This window comes from Tricharina praecox (assembly GCF_024521635.1).
Source record: "Tricharina praecox strain CBS 144465 chromosome Unknown BZA05scaffold_22, whole genome shotgun sequence".
In the NCBI taxonomy this organism is placed as follows: Eukaryota; Fungi; Ascomycota; class Pezizomycetes; order Pezizales; family Pyronemataceae; genus Tricharina; species Tricharina praecox.
Window position 1 is genome coordinate 318,402 of NW_026250424.1, and position 15,199 is coordinate 333,600.

Below are 15,199 nucleotides of genomic sequence, written 5' to 3' on the forward strand. Positions count from 1 at the left end.
AATAAGATGCATCCCAAAATCATTCGTTGCATTGCCCCAAATCCACTACTCATCCATCGCCTCGTCCTCCTCTTCATCCTCGTCCATACCCTCAGCCACATCCACCTCGAACTTTTGCTCTTGATCGACACCAACATAGCTGTCGCTCATCAAGGACAGCGTCAACTTCTTCTTGCCAGGCGTGGGCACAGTGTACTCCAAGCGAACCTCGAGGCGTCTCTGGATAGTAACCTTCTTGATGGCGAGCAGACTCTTCGTCTCCTCCTCGCCAACGACGAGCCACCAAGTCTCCATCTTTGTGCCAGGATAGAAGGGCGCATGAACGGTTGTATCCACCTCTTGGTCCTCTTCGACGTCTCGCTCGATCTTGACCTTGATGTAACTAGAGGCGCCGGCAGTGACTTCCTCGTCCTCGAGCTCGTGCTCCATCTCGATGTTGGGGTACTTGTTGTTGGTGAAGTTGGCAATGTCAGCGAGTTGGCGCTGGTTAAGGTTGAGAGCCTTAAGAAGGTTGTCGCGGGTGTCTTCCTCCGCCATGGCGTCCATGAACTCAAGGATATCATTGACACTATATTCACAACCTTATTAGTTTCTTGCATCGTCACGATAGGAGACATATTGGAAGTGACATACCCTGCATCATTGGCCGCTTTGACGACGTCGGGACCGAAGTACGGAATCTGCTTGAGAGGACTGTCCCGGTCCCACATAGCCTGAACAATCATCTGGCTCAACTCCATGGCATTGATGGCGTTCAAGTGACCCTCAGAACTCAACACATCCACACAACCACTCAGTAAGTTCAGGATCCGGCCGATAACCATCTCCTGATCCTTTGCGAGATCCGCTGGCAACTGCATCCTCGAGAAGTGTGCTTGCACCAACACGAAAGCCTTGAAGTGTGGGCTCTCGTAGTTAGGCTCCGCCATCTTGACTGGCACATTGTCGTAGATACGCTGTAGGATACGATCCTCGTGTCTCCGAACCGGGATGAGCTCAAACTCTGTGGCGGAAGTGACGATCTCAAGAAGACCCTTGAGTTTCGTGCGGCCAGTCAGAGACAACAAGAACGTCTGCATGGTGATGAAGGAGATATTGTAGTAGGCAGCAATTGTGGCTGGGTTGAGCGGCGCCACGGTATCGTCCTCCTCATCCATGTCCACTATCTTGGCTTCCGCGAGATCCCTCAACGTGTTCTCAACCATCTCCGAAAGATGCGCACTCAGTCCGTCGTGGGATGTGTCGGTCAAACTGTAGAAGCTGGGGTTGGCCAACAGTCGACGGTAGAAGTACGTGTAGGTTGACCAATCGACAGCGTCTTGAGTCGAGGCGATGGTTGTGGTGCTGATCTCGGTAACAAAAGCATCATGGAGGTACGCTGGCAGGTGACTCTCGATCGGAAGCGCTTCGTTCAGAAACTTGCGGTAGTAGTCCTTCTTAACTGCCGGTGTCATCAAAATCGCTTTACCGATTCTGTCCTCACCAGGTCGCGATGCCTTTCCAAACATCTTCAAGATTTCGCTGAGAGGGTAGTCGACGTAACGGTGCTCACGACCCTCAAAGAATGACGTGCCCATGACGATGACAAGATGGGCAGGCGTGTCCAGCTCCCAGCAAACATCCCTCGAGGCCAGTAAAACCTTGATAGCACCAGACGCAAACAATCCTTCAACAATCCGCTTGTCGGTCTTGCTCAGGGCTTCATGGTAGTATCCGATACCGTGAGACAAGCTTTCGGCCAAAGCCCTCTCCTGGATGCGGCTCAGATGTGGAGCAATATCCGAAATCGCCACATTTCTGAATCTGTCCTCCTGGTCATCCGCAACGCAGTATGAGTTGAGGTCCAGAGCTGTGGACCGGCATTGCTTTCGGCTTGGAAGGAAGACCAAGACGGGCTTGTCAGCTGGTGTGCCACAGATCGCAACGTATGCCGGTTTGGCCATGGCCATCATCAGCGACGGGAAGTGGGGGATGGTGAATGACTGGATGTGGATCTCCAGCGGGACCGGGCGAGACGCAGGTGAGAAGTTGAAGATAGTGTGTTTGTCGGCGCCAATCCATTCCCCCAGGTCCCGAGGGTTCGATAATGGAACACTGAGCGCTACAATCCGCAGAGCGTTCTCGGTCTGTACGGCCATGTAGTGCATCCTCGAGAGAATGATCTCGTAAATGTATCCGTTCTGACCGCCCAACATATGGATATCGTCCGCGATGAAAAGTTCCACCGTCTGAACGTTCTTCCGCCGCTGCCACTGCCTAGAGAGAACATCCCATTGTGAAGGTGTGGCCATGATCAAATCTCCGCGTTCTAGCAGCTTAAGGTCCGCACTCGTCTCGCCGGTCAACTTGGTGATTTCTTTACCTCCAGCCAACCGACCCAACCTCTCATTCCAATCCTCATATCGCCGATCAACTAGCTCTTGGAAGGGTGCGATATACACAGCTCTTCCGGACTCTTCCTGAGACCAGTGGCGAAGCAATGCAAACTCTGCACACACCGTCTTTCCACTGCCCGAAGGCGCACCAATGAATACACTGTCGTCTGAATCGAACAGGCTCTTGAATACCTGAGTCTGAATCTTGTTGAAGTGGCTCCAGTCTGGGTACAGCTTGGCAAACTCCTTCTTTTTAAGGGCTTCCACAGGAAGTGGCACAAGGTCCAGCAACGTTGTGGGGGGGAGGAACTTCTCGGGCAGAATCAACTTCTTGAACGAAACGGCTAACTTTGCCTCCGAATGCATCCACCGGTCGGAGACAACCGTGATGAAGTAGTTTGGTGGCATCGGCTCGGTCATAGGTACGGTGAATTCAACCAGATGCTCGTTATTCTCCGAAGTGGCGTAATTCTTGCGGAGGACGAACAGATCGTGATACAGGATCTCTTCGCCATCACAGTCCTCGACTAGGATCCAGAATTGCTCGGCGGTGCCGTGGTACGCGTCGTCCCATATGAACTCGGGAGTGATGGTGAGCTCCACTCGTAGCATACTCCGAGTGATCGGTTGGAATTGTGCTTGCACATTCAACCTAGGGAATCGTTCCACAAGGTTGTGAACGAGCTTTCCTGCACGGGCGTTGCCGTTGAAGAGTTCTGTCAAGTGAGGAATATCCATAGTGAAGTACTTGTTCCATGTAAACTCCGCCGCCTTCTCGGCCTTGGTGACAATTGGGTTGAGCTGGGTGGGGGCGACCGGGAACTGACGTAAAGGAGACATGGTACGCCACATGCGCTTTTCGGTCATTTTGCAGAGATCCAAGGCAGTCTTTGCAACTGACGCCCAGCCTCGCTTGAGGCAGATTTCGAAGATCGCACGGAGGATACGACCGGCTGACTGGGTGATGTAGACCATATCGGCCACCATCGCCAAACCGTTCAGACCGAGTCGGGAGATGTAGGCTTGTAGGAGAACATTAACCTTGGCCTGTGGTTCCTCAATACCTTCCTTTACCGGCACCGGTACCTTCGCGAGCAGTTCGGCGAGCTCAAGTTTTTCCTCGGACCGCACGGGAATGTACTTGAATTCCTCACTCAACGCAAAGACGCGGAAAAGCTCAATAGTCGACAGTTGTGGTTGAAGATGAGTGTAGTAAGTCAACATGGAGCTGTGCGTAATGTAGTAGTGACTGGCTATCCGCCCGAGCTCCGTTGCCTGTAGTTTTCCGGTTTTGCGATCGTACTTGATGAGATTGCACTTTTCCAATATAGTAGCGGCGGAATGGGCGAGATCAACACGCATCTGTTCCAGGGACACATCGTCGGAGTAATCCGTGCCGACACCATAAAGCCCGGGCGAGCGAAGCATGCGGACATACAGATAGGAATAACCTAGCCAATCGACCGCGTCGTCCCTTGTCCGGACCGTTCCCAGGACAATCTCGGCATTAAGGTTGTCTGCCATCTTGCGCATAAACTGTGATTCGATCGGCAGCTGTTGGTTGAGCAAACTTAGGTAATACTGCATCTCGGCCTGCGTCGTGATAATGATACCTTCTCCGTATGTGTCGAATTGTGGCCTACCGGCACGACCAAGCATCTGCAGAACATCCTGAGGACTCAGCTCAACCCAACTACCCTTCTCGGGTGAGTAAATCTGAGTGCCCTTGATGATGACTGTGTGCGCAGGAAGATTGACTCCCCATGCCAAGGTTGCCGTGCAGATCAACACCTGAATCGCTTTGTCGCTGAACAAATCCTCCACCGTAGCTCTGTCTGCCCTGCTCATACCAGCATGATGGATGGCAAATCCATATGGCAAAAGATCCTTGAGATTGCCATCAGCCACCTGGTCGGCTTCGTGCTGCAAAAGCTCTCTGGTACCCGCGTCACTCTTCAGGATTTGCTGGATCGTTTCCATCTCGACCGCCCGATCCCGGATAAACTTGGCGGTTTTGGCAGTTTCTTTTCGCGAATGAACGAAAATAAGCATTTGATTGGTGGCAGCTTGCTCAATGACCTTCGTATAGCAAACTTCGTTCATCGTCTGCATCTGCTTGATCGCCTTCTTATCCGTAACACCAATGAACTCCTGTCTGAGGGGACATGGTCGAAACGTAGCATCAAAGTGGAAAAGGCCCTTCAATGGATCCACCTGGAGGAAGCTGGCCACATCACGGTAGTTCGGGAGTGTTGCCGAGAGTCCTACCAGACGTACAGGTTCCAAAGTCGTCTCCATCTTCCGGATAGTCCTCGAAACGATGGACTCGATAACAGGCCCACGCTCGTCGTGAAGAAGATGGATCTCGTCAATGATGATCAGCCTGACAAGGTTGGTGTAACTCAGGTCGGTAGCCTTCCGAGTGATGACATCCCATTTCTCAGGGGTGGTGACGATAATCTGCGTCTCGGCAATTTGCTGCTTCGTGAGCTGCCTATCACCAGTGAGCTCGGACACTGTGATGCCGTACGGCTTCAGCCTCGCCCCGAAATTGCCGACTTGCTCCTGGACCAAGGCCTTCAACGGTGCGATATAGACAATTTTGAAATCATCCAAGTGGATAACACCGGTGACGGGATCCCTGTGCTTTCCGATTTCCCGCAGGATGGTCAACATGGAGACGTTAGTTTTTCCGGATCCGGTGGGCGCACAGACAAGCATGTTGCCATCGTCTTCAAATGCAGTGGGGAAACAACGTGTCTGAATCCTGTTGAGGGTGGGATTGCTCTTGAAAGGCCCTTGCGCCCACTCCGGCATTGAGGACACCTGCATCAACTTTGGTTCGTTAGGGTCATTCTTTCTCTTTGGTGCCGGAACGTGAATCTCTTCATATCCCTTGAACGTCCGCTTAGTTGAGCCTTGAGGGAGTTTGACGCTGGGATTGGTCATGAGATGGTTGCCTTGCTCAAAGACCAAGTTCTCCAGATCGATGGTCTTGCGAGGCTCCAACCCGCCAGTGAGACCTCCCTCCTTCTGGGCAGTCTTTTCGGGCGCCGAGGTGGGTACATCGATGTCCATCAGGTCCGCCTTGATCTTAGGCTTACGCCCAGGCGCTTCAGATGTTCCTCGCAGCTCCTCCAGAATACCGCCGTGGCCCTGTTGAACCATTTCCTTCTCTATAACCAGCTTATCCTCACCGTCTCCGGCTCGGGCAAGCTTGGTGCACCACACTATCTTGGCTTGGTTCTTCATCAGAACCTTGACCATGTCGAAATGGTCATAATCGAAGAGCTCAATCAGATCGTTTTCAACCTGTCTGAGAGGCTTCTCGGACTCCGGCGCAGACAAAATATCAAAAGCGGATGCTGTCTTGATGGAGGCGAGATGAGGGTCTGGTTGTAATAAGGATATTTTTCGCTGTAGCCAAAAGGCATCGATATCGGTTGCGGGCACGATGTCCTTGTCCACCACCCGTTTCCGATCCTTATTTTTCCGACTGTCGCCACCGATCACCAGGCCATCCTCTTCGTCACCGTCTTCGCCATCGGCAGCTGCCTGTGCGGCTTTCTCACCCTCATCCTCGTCGGCTTCCGCGTCGTCATCGGTCTCGTCGTCCCGGACTTCGAACTGGCCGACATCATCCTCCTCATCGCTTTCGTCCTCGAAGACGACTGCGACACCCTCTCGGTCGTCAATATCCTCATCACCACCGGCGCCATCCGCCTTGCCATCCATATCCTCATCTTCGTCTCCGGCGTTGTAATCAGTAATCTTCTTGGATAAAGTGACGAGGTCCGAGAACGTTTTGGAGTCCATCTTGTCGCCCAAGATATCCTCGATGCCCCTTTTCTTGTCGAAGTCCTTCTTCGATCCATCAGGATCCTTCAGTATCTCTAGGACTGCATCCGCTGCAGACCGCACGACTGAGTGCGGCACATCGCCGAGAATTCCGGCCGTCAACGTCAGAATTAAGGAGTACGTCTCCCGTGTCGCTGCCGTACGGGGATGGTAGATCAGGTCCAAAACATCATCGGTAGCCGACAATATGCTTTCACCGAAGCCTGCTGAGGCACCCTTTTTCCGCTTTCGCTTTTCCCGATCCAGAATCTCCCGGCCCTCGTCCATTGCATCGAGATTGATTGTCCCGGCTTCCCGCTTCTTCTTCTTCGCCTTTTCCTTGGGCGCGGTATCGCGCAACACACGGCTACCCATCTCCTTGATGTCGACCTTGCCCGCAAGGGTCTCCGGATCACCGGTCGGCTCATCTGTACGGCGGCTGTAAAATCGCTTGTCCGGCTGAAGAACCAAGTTGGACATAGCGGCATACTTGTACTGCGATTGGTCGGCCATGATGGGCGATCGGAGCCTTCCGGGGGTCTTGGAAGAGCCTTAGAACGGCGGTCGAAAAGCGGAGGAGGGGATGACGGGCGGGCGGATTGATGTGTCGGTAAGAGTGGCTGTAGGTAGATGGATGAGGATGAGACGTGAAGTCGGTTCGAAGAGTGGCGAGTGGGGCGTTCTGCGCGCCTTCAGGAGTGAGTTCAGGGTAGTTTGGGCAGAAGCTCGGCGACGTGACTACTGGGGTTAGAAAGTCCGTACGAGTCTGCAGAACGGAAGAAGTTTCGATGGGTATACCTTCAGTAATCCGTCTTCAACTAATTCCTTTCGTGGTTGAGGGTTGTGATGGCGGCAGTAGTGAAATGGTGTTGTGATATTGGGGACAATCCGTTAGTTAACGACCCCATGCGACGCGAGGCGGGAATTTCTTGAGTCGACATCCTCGCTAACCCTACACCCTAACTTATCATACTCCATACTTTCGCCGTGGCCGTTGAAGTCACTACCCAGGTAAGTAATCGCAATTGAAACATCTCCGGAATCCCTTTGTCTCCCTCCTGTCTCTTCTATCTCTGGAGCTTGCTCCCACAACACAACCATCACCCCTCCTCCCGACACATACAGCCTACTCGACACAGCGCACGAACCCCGACGACAATAATCTTTGGACCTAGTTCTCTTCATTCGCTTGACAGAGAACTCCGCGTCAGGATTTCGTAGCGCGACTTCTCACGTGTTACATCGCACATTGCCAACAGCGCGATTACCACCGCCACCACCGCCAATATGGATGCCAAAGAGGTCATGACACATGTCACAAACATCGACACCGCGGTCAAGGAAAAGCTACCGGCAGCGCACATTGCTGACCTATTGAAGTCGTTGAAGACGGGTGTTGTGGCTACCGAGAAACTCCTTCGGGTGAGTCCTCTTTCGATCGTTCACATCACCTGTCCCGAGATCCGACTCCCCGTTCCTGTATGCACTTCTTTCTAACAGTTCACCTTAACAGGAAACTCGAGTAGGAATGGCAGTCAACAAACTGCGCACCCACGCTGACAAGACCGTTTCCGATCTGGCCAAGGAAATTGTCGGGAAGTGGAAACAGGATGTCCACCAGAAGGCGAAACAGGACGTCCACAAGAAAGTCAACCCGCGTCCCCAAGAGAAATCCCGATCCACGGCATCTCCGACCATCACCTCGCCGAAACCGAAACCGAAGAATATGCTCGTCAAGGTGGACCCGAGTAAAAGGACCAAGGCGACAGATGGCGTAGACTACAATGTTACCGGCGACAAGGCTCGAGATAACTGCATTGGAATTCTGTACGATGGTCTTTGCGTAGGATCAGATGCCCGTAAGCCCAGTACCTGCGCCTATCCTCTGAGGAAATCATTTACTGATGTTGCCGCAACGAATAGCTTCGGATCACATACTCTCACTTGCTAAATCCCTTGAGGCTGAAGTCTTCGTGAACCACAAGAAGAAGATTGAAGTGCAGTATAAGCGCCGAATTCAGATGCTTTTCCTGTCTCTCAAGGACAAGAAGAATCCTAGCCTTCGCACACGTGTTGTTAAAGGTGAGATTTCTCCTGCGCGATTATCCACAATGGAATCGCATGAGATGGCGTCAGACGAGCGCAAGGCAGAGGACCAAGAAATCCAAAAGGAGAATACGAGAAAGGCAATGGTTGCGAAGCCCGAGAAGAGCATCAGCGACCAGCTGCAGTGTGGCAAGTGCGGACAGAAGAAGGTCTCCTATACCCAAGCCCAGACACGGTCTGCCGATGAACCGATGACTACGGTATGTTACTGCTACCTCCCCCACCAGCCTTGTCAACAACTAACATGCTCAGTTCTGTACTTGCGAGAACTGTGGAAATCTGTGGAAGTTCTCATAACTCAGAAACGCATCATCTATTGGTCTCGTCGAACGGAAAAAGCACAGTCGGCTGGTTTGGGTTAACGACTCATTGCTTGCACGACTGTGGTTCACCGTCTAATATGGCCAATGATTCTTGTCAACTTGCATCACTGCGAAGCCATTACGTTGATGTACCATAGAGATTCTTTCATTCTTTTTCTCCATTTCACTTGGGCATATGAACTTTTTTCGTCTACTCACGACTCGCCTGTTGGCTGCTCTTTTGTTTCTCTATTTCTCTCTGGAGGCTTTTTCTCATGGCTCATCGAAGGGCGTTCTTTTGTATATTTGGCAGTTGGTTACTGGAGTCTTGACTTCCCTCTTTCCTCTCTTTTGCGAGAGTAAGGTATGTTTCGTAGATAAATCTGAGTGACTGGACATGCTTGTTCTTGTGCTGAACCGATGTAACAACCTTCATAATTGACACGTTTTCTATCAAGCACCCACCTCGATCAGGCTCGGAAGAGAGGGAGATGAAGGTGGCTGAAGTCCTCAATTATCTGGATAGTATCTCGGACCTTGGCGATGACTGGACAGGCAAATTAGCAATGGACTCCTCTGGTACAGATTATGACACATTCTATATGGGCCTTCAGCTCTTGTATGTGGCACTTTATGCTCGGGCATCTTCTCTCCGTGTCGGGCTCGGTCCGACGCTCTGGTAGAGAAATGACAGACTCAGGGATAAAGGAGTCAGAACAAGCTCTAGGGTTAGGCTTGGTATTTTGTTTGATGCGTCGTGGCGTGTGGTTACCCTTGCAACTTCGCCAACTGTGGCCCCTCAAGCTTGCACACCCGCGATTAGAGACACACCCGCCAGAAGCTCACCAATCCATCCCGTGGGCCTTTCTGCGACCGTGTTAATACCAGATTCATACTTTATCTATCGGGCAACCTCTTCGAGCTTTACAGCTGCCGCAATAGCACCTCACCACTCATTCGGATTCCCGCATTTGGAGGAGTTCCAGTGGCATACATAACGGACCATCATGGCGGCCGTCACCGAAACACAGCATGGCCGGGAGACTACATCGGAGCTTCAGAACGCGACAGAACCTTCCGCCACCTCTGTCGCGATAGACCCGGTTGCACTGGTCACCTCGGAATGCATCACTGTCACCTCCGCGATGCGCAAGAATGCGCGGTGGGCCCAGTCCTCGGTGGCTGCGATCCTTGGAGGCGGCGGAGGCTCGGGTTACGGTGGCACCAGCGGCGGCAGCGATTACACTCATGTTCCTGGAAACAATACCCCGGGACTGACACGTAAGGGGGCGGGCGGGATTGCACAGGTAGACGGTGATGCGGGGTTAGCTGGGAGGTGGGGCTTGCGCGGGAAGAAGGGAAAGAGCATACAGGACAACCCTCTTATGGCTGCGTTCGCTAAGCTAAGGGGTGATTTGCAAGAGTGCAAAGGTCGGCCTTCTTCCCTTGGTTGTTGGATTTCTTGTGTTGCAGAGGTACTGATTTGCGGGACGGAGCGATAGACATCACGACTTTCGACACCCCGAGCTTGCTACACCCATTTCTTCAGGTCATCAGATCTTCGTCGACGAGCGGTCCCATAACTTCCCTCGCGCTCATCGCAATCACCAAGTTCTTCTCGTACAATCTGGTCAACCGAGCGTCTCCTCGGCTCCCGGTAGCCATGCAGCTCCTGTCGTCGGCGATCACACACTGCCGGTTTGAAGCGTCGGATTCCGCCCAAGACGAGGTAGTGCTGCTACGGATTTTGAAGCTGATGGAGATGATGCTTTCCGGGCCCGGCGGCGAGCTGCTGGGCGACGAGAGCGTCTGCGAAATGATGGAGACTGGGTTGAGCATGTGCTGTCAGATGCGACTTTCAGAGGTACTACGGAGGTCCGCCGAGATGACTATGGTTTGTATGTGCCAAGTGGTTTTTGAGAGGCTAAAACATCTTGAGCTGGAAGCCAATGCCGCGGGGGAGAATTTGGAGGAAGAATCTAAAGATGAAATGGAGAGCGTCAAAATGGCGCCGTCGGCAGAGGGGGAACATGTGGTTACGACTCCAGAAGTGGAACGAACGTCAGACGACAAGGCGGTAGCAGACGGAATGACTATAGCACCGGCAGGCAGTAGTGGTGGTGCAGAGGGAGTCGCCGGGCAAGACGAGACGGAGGAGGCCCCAATAAAGCCTTACTCATTACCATCTATCCGGGAGCTTCTCAGAGTGTTGGTGGAGCTTTTGGACCCGGATGATAAGACACATACGGACACCATGCGAGTGATGGCCATGAGGATAATTGATGTCGCATTCGAGGTTGCTGGGCCTTCCATTGCCAAACACCCCAGCCTTGCGGATTTGGCTAGAGACAACCTTTGCCGGTATCTTTTCCAGCTTGTACGTTCGGATACCATGACCATATTACAGGAGTCATTGAGAGTCATTCAAACATTACTGGCGACAACACGGGGAGTTTTAAAACTGCAACAGGAGTTGTTCTTAGCTTATCTGGTCGCCTGTCTCCACCCTCAGGTTGAGATACCGAGAGAACCAGGCGTTAACCCTTTGCTATACGAAGGCGTGCCGCAAGCACCGAAGGTGTCCAAGCCCCCTCCAACGCAGAACGGTAGCGGACGTTCGACTCCAGTGCCGGTGAAAGAGAGGCAGAAGCTTGGGCTTGAAGGCGGGTCGAGGAGGCCTGATGCACGCGAAGCCATGGTGGAGTGCGTGGGTGCATTGTCACGGATTCCGAGCTTCATGGTGGAACTCTACGTCAATTACGATTGCGATGTGGACCGTACAGACCTTTGTGAGGATATAATCGGACTTCTATCACGGGTAATGGAATTCCCGCCTGCCATAAACATACTATGCTAATCCTCTATTCTCCAGAATGCATTCCCTGATTCGGCAACCTGGAGTACTACCAATGTACCGCCTCTCTGTCTGGACGCGCTGTTGGGATACGTGAATTTCATCTATGAACGATTGAGCGACGCTCCGCGTACAGAAGGGTTCTCGGCACCCCAAAAGCTCCAGGATCAGAGGCAGCTCAAAGCAGTGGTTGTTCAGGGCATCAAGAAGTTCAACGAGGATCCCAAGAAGGGTATCATCTTCCTTGCCCAACAAGGCATCATTGAGGGTGTTGATCATCCGGAGTCGATCGCACGGTTCTTGAAAGGCACATCTCGGGCGGACAAGAAACTCCTGGGAGAGTACATCTCCAAGAAACAGAACACCGAGATTCTACGCGCGTTTATGAAAATGTTTGACTTTAGTGGCAAGCGAGTAGACCAGGCGCTGAGGGAGATGCTCGAGACCTTCCGGCTGCCAGGTGAATCTCAGCTGATTGAACGTATTGTCCTGGAGTTTTCGGAAAAGTACTGCGAGACCGAAGCGAATCTGAAGGATGTCGCGGATAAAGATGCCGTTTTCATTTTATCGTATGCTATTATTATGTTGAATACCGACCAGCACAATCCTAATATGAAGGTAAACACGATTCTCCGAACTCAAAATAATGGCTGTTTTTGTTGCACTGGTATTGACAATGTCCTCAGAATGGCTCTCGGATGACGTTGGAACAATTCGGCCGCAATCTGAGAGGCGTAAACAACGGCAAAGATTTCGCTCCCGAATACCTTCAGCTCATCTATGAAACGATCAAGCACCACGAGATCATCCTGCCCACCGAGCACGACAACAAGCATGCCTTCGACTACGCCTGGAAGGAGTTGCTCCACAATGCTGACTCGGCCGGTGAGCTATCCATCTGCAACACCAACATCTACGATGCACAGATGTTCGCGGCCACTTGGAAACCGGTCGTTGCGACACTGAGCTATGTCTTCATGTCGGCCACCGATGATGCTGTCTTTGCAAGGGTGATCACAGGTTTCGATCAATGCGCCAGGATCGCGGCGAAGTACAAGATTACCGAGGCGCTCGACCACATCGTACGATGCCTGAGTACGATCAGTACACTGGGCACCGAGAACCCACCAAGCACCGCGCTGAACACGGAGATCCAAGTCAATGGCAACAGTGTCATGGTCAGCGAGCTCGCCGTTAAGTTTGGCCGGGACTTCAAGGCACAGCTGGGTACCGTCGTCCTATTCCGGGTGATTACTGGGAATGAAGGTGTCTTGCTCAACGGTTGGAATCATGTATGCTTCCCCTCTCCATAACATATCCTCCTGTACTTACGTTTTGCAGATTGTCCGAACATGGCTCAACTTGTTTGTGAATTCTTTGATCCCACCGTTCTTCTCGCCCTCCCAAAATGGACTGGACATTCCGCCCATTCAGCTTCAGACACCTTCCGTGGTGATAGATAGAGACCAATCGTCGAAAGACGTTGGTCTGTTCTCCACTCTTTCCTCGTATCTGTCGAGTTATGCCAGCGACGAGCCGCCAGAGCCTTCGGACGAGGAACTTGACAGTACATTATGCACCGTGGACTGCGTAAATGCATGCTTCCTAGGTGATGTATTTGCCAATATCATGTTGGTTACTCGAATCATGCTGTGTAACAATTACTAACGATCTTTCAGGGAATTGGACTCTGCATCTCTTAAGCCACTCATCGATTCCCTCCTCCGGCAGATTCCAGACCTAGATGACGAGGACCCAGGGGTTGTCATCGTTAAGCCCGAGCATCCCTCCTCGCCATTGCTGAACGGAAATCCTATGTGGAAAGGACCCAAGTATGACCCAGCTTTGGTATACGTTCTGGAGTTTACGACATGCTTGGTTCTGCGAGATGCCGAGACCACGCTCGCTCACGGCAAAGCACTCGCTGAAACGCTCACGGCCATTGTCCGGAATGCTGCAAGGCTGCATCCACTCGTCGTTTCACGGTCGATCTACTACATGTTCTCTCTTCTTGAGCATAGCCACGAACACTCTTTCCTCAGGGCACCCTTGGCTCTCCACTCCGTTGCTGCTCTAGACAGAACGCTTCTGGACAAATCCGCCCTGCCTGTGGCCAAGAGTCTTTCCAAATGCATCAAACGCACGTCGGCCCTCCGAAGTGAAATCATCAACTCTCCCGATCTATGGGTGGTTCTGCACGGGCTGCTGCACAACCGCGATGCCGTCGTCGACGTCTTCGAGATCCTGGACGTCATCATATCGGAACCGGTAACCAACGTGACTGCCGACAACTACGTTGCCGTAGTCTCGCTGCTGAACGACTTCGCATCGGAAGCCAACATCGGCGCCGCGTACGAGCAGCGGCAGGACAAATCCGCGCGCAAGGGCAAGCTGCAGAAGAAATCCACCGACTACCCCGGCGTCGAAATCGTCGCGCGCGGAACAAAGGCGCTAGCAATGATCTACTCCCTGCACACGCGCGTGCCCGCCCTCATCACGCAATCGCACCTTGAAAAGAACGAGGCGTGGACCGCCTACTGGCTGCCCATATTCCAGAGCCTCAGCACGCAGTGCACCAACCCGTGCCGCGAGATCCGACACCTATCCCTCGGGCTGCTGCGGCAGAGTCTGCTCGGCCCCGAAGTAACCAGCGACTCCTCGCACGGCGAGTGGACCGCCATCTTTGGCGACGTCCTGTTCCCGCTCATCGGGAGACTCCTAAAGCCGGAGGTGTTCCAGGCAGATCCCAGGGGAATGAGCGATACCAGGGTCCAGGCGGCTACGCTGCTCTGCAAGATCTTCCTACATTACCTCGTCCTGCTCAGCGAGTGGGAAGGAATGCTGGGGCTGTGGCTGCGCATCCTCGATATCATGGATAGGCTCATGAACAGCGGCCAGGGCGACCATTTGGTATATTCCTCCGCCCCCCCCCCTTCCCCCTTCCCCTCCTCCCCCTACCCCCAACGTCCCCCTGTTACACCCGCTAACAACCCCGCACAAAAATAGGAAGAAGCCGTCCCCGAATCCCTCAAGAACATCCTACTGGTCATGGCGAGCGGCGGATTCCTGGAGCGTCCTTCACCCACCACCTCCACCACCAGCACCACCGCCACCGCAACCACAACAGAAGCGGAGGCAGACGGCAAGTCGCAGCTGTGGGAGCAGACGTGGAAACGCCTGGAACGGTTCCTGCCCGATCTTAAGGAGGAGCTGTTTCCGCCGCTGCCGGAGTCGGTGTTTGTGCCCGAGCCTGTGGTGGTGGAGGAGCCTGTGAAGGAGCCTGTGCAGAAGGAGGGGGAGCCGGTGGCGGAGACGACGGTGGAGGGTGAAAAGACAGAGGGGGAGATGGAGGGTGAAAAGACCGAGGAGACGCTGGCGGCAGATATTGATTGATTGCTTGTGTTTGACGGTTGATGTTTGATGTTTTTGGTGGTTGTCTATGTCGCGGTAATATATAGTACTAGACGAGTAATATCCGTGGAACTCATGAGATTGTTGTGTGGTTTGGTGTTGGTTGGTATTGAAGCATGCATTTGTCTGGTCTGGTTTAGTTACTACAATGTCTGTCTATTCCATAGAGTGGTTGAAGTTGAAGTCATTCGTTGCGTCCAAGCCAATACAGGTACCTCTGCAATCACGTAGAGCAGCACCCAAATTCAATCAATCGCTCAATCAAGGACTCTCATAAACTGCGTTGACATGCATATACCCCACCCCAACCCAGT

General features: G+C 52.8%; 3 protein-coding genes across 3 annotated transcripts; 2 read left to right on the forward strand and 1 right to left on the reverse strand.

Moving 5' to 3' along the window:
- Positions 1 to 4: 4 nt before the first annotated feature.
- On the reverse strand, positions 5 to 7,100 carry BZA05DRAFT_129761 (Sec63 Brl domain-containing protein). The gene is made up of 3 exons (XM_051478778.1): positions 7,011 to 7,100; positions 634 to 6,950; positions 5 to 568 (listed from the first exon to the last, which is right to left on the reverse strand). The coding sequence occupies exons 2-3, from the start codon at positions 6,723 to 6,725 to the stop codon at positions 46 to 48; spliced, it is 6,615 nt and encodes a 2,204-aa protein (XP_051337105.1). The 5' UTR covers positions 6,726 to 6,950; positions 7,011 to 7,100; the 3' UTR covers positions 5 to 45.
- BZA05DRAFT_376954 (transcription factor S-II, central domain-containing protein) lies at positions 7,101 to 9,080 on the forward strand. Its single transcript, XM_051481827.1, has 4 exons — positions 7,101 to 7,634; positions 7,726 to 8,071; positions 8,136 to 8,518; positions 8,571 to 9,080. Exons 1-4 carry the CDS (start codon positions 7,500 to 7,502, stop codon positions 8,613 to 8,615), a joined length of 909 nt encoding a protein of 302 aa, XP_051337106.1. The 5' UTR covers positions 7,101 to 7,499; the 3' UTR covers positions 8,616 to 9,080.
- A 313-nt stretch (positions 9,081 to 9,393) lies between these two features.
- On the forward strand, positions 9,394 to 14,867 carry BZA05DRAFT_376959 (uncharacterized protein; the record flags this gene model as incomplete). The annotated part of the gene is made up of 8 exons (XM_051481828.1): positions 9,394 to 10,051; positions 10,123 to 11,438; positions 11,493 to 12,092; positions 12,161 to 12,766; positions 12,816 to 13,105; positions 13,154 to 14,384; positions 14,481 to 14,547; positions 14,605 to 14,867. Exons 1-8 carry the CDS (start codon positions 9,628 to 9,630, stop codon positions 14,865 to 14,867), a joined length of 4,797 nt encoding a protein of 1,598 aa, XP_051337107.1. The 5' UTR covers positions 9,394 to 9,627.
- Positions 14,868 to 15,199: the final 332 nt, after the last annotated feature.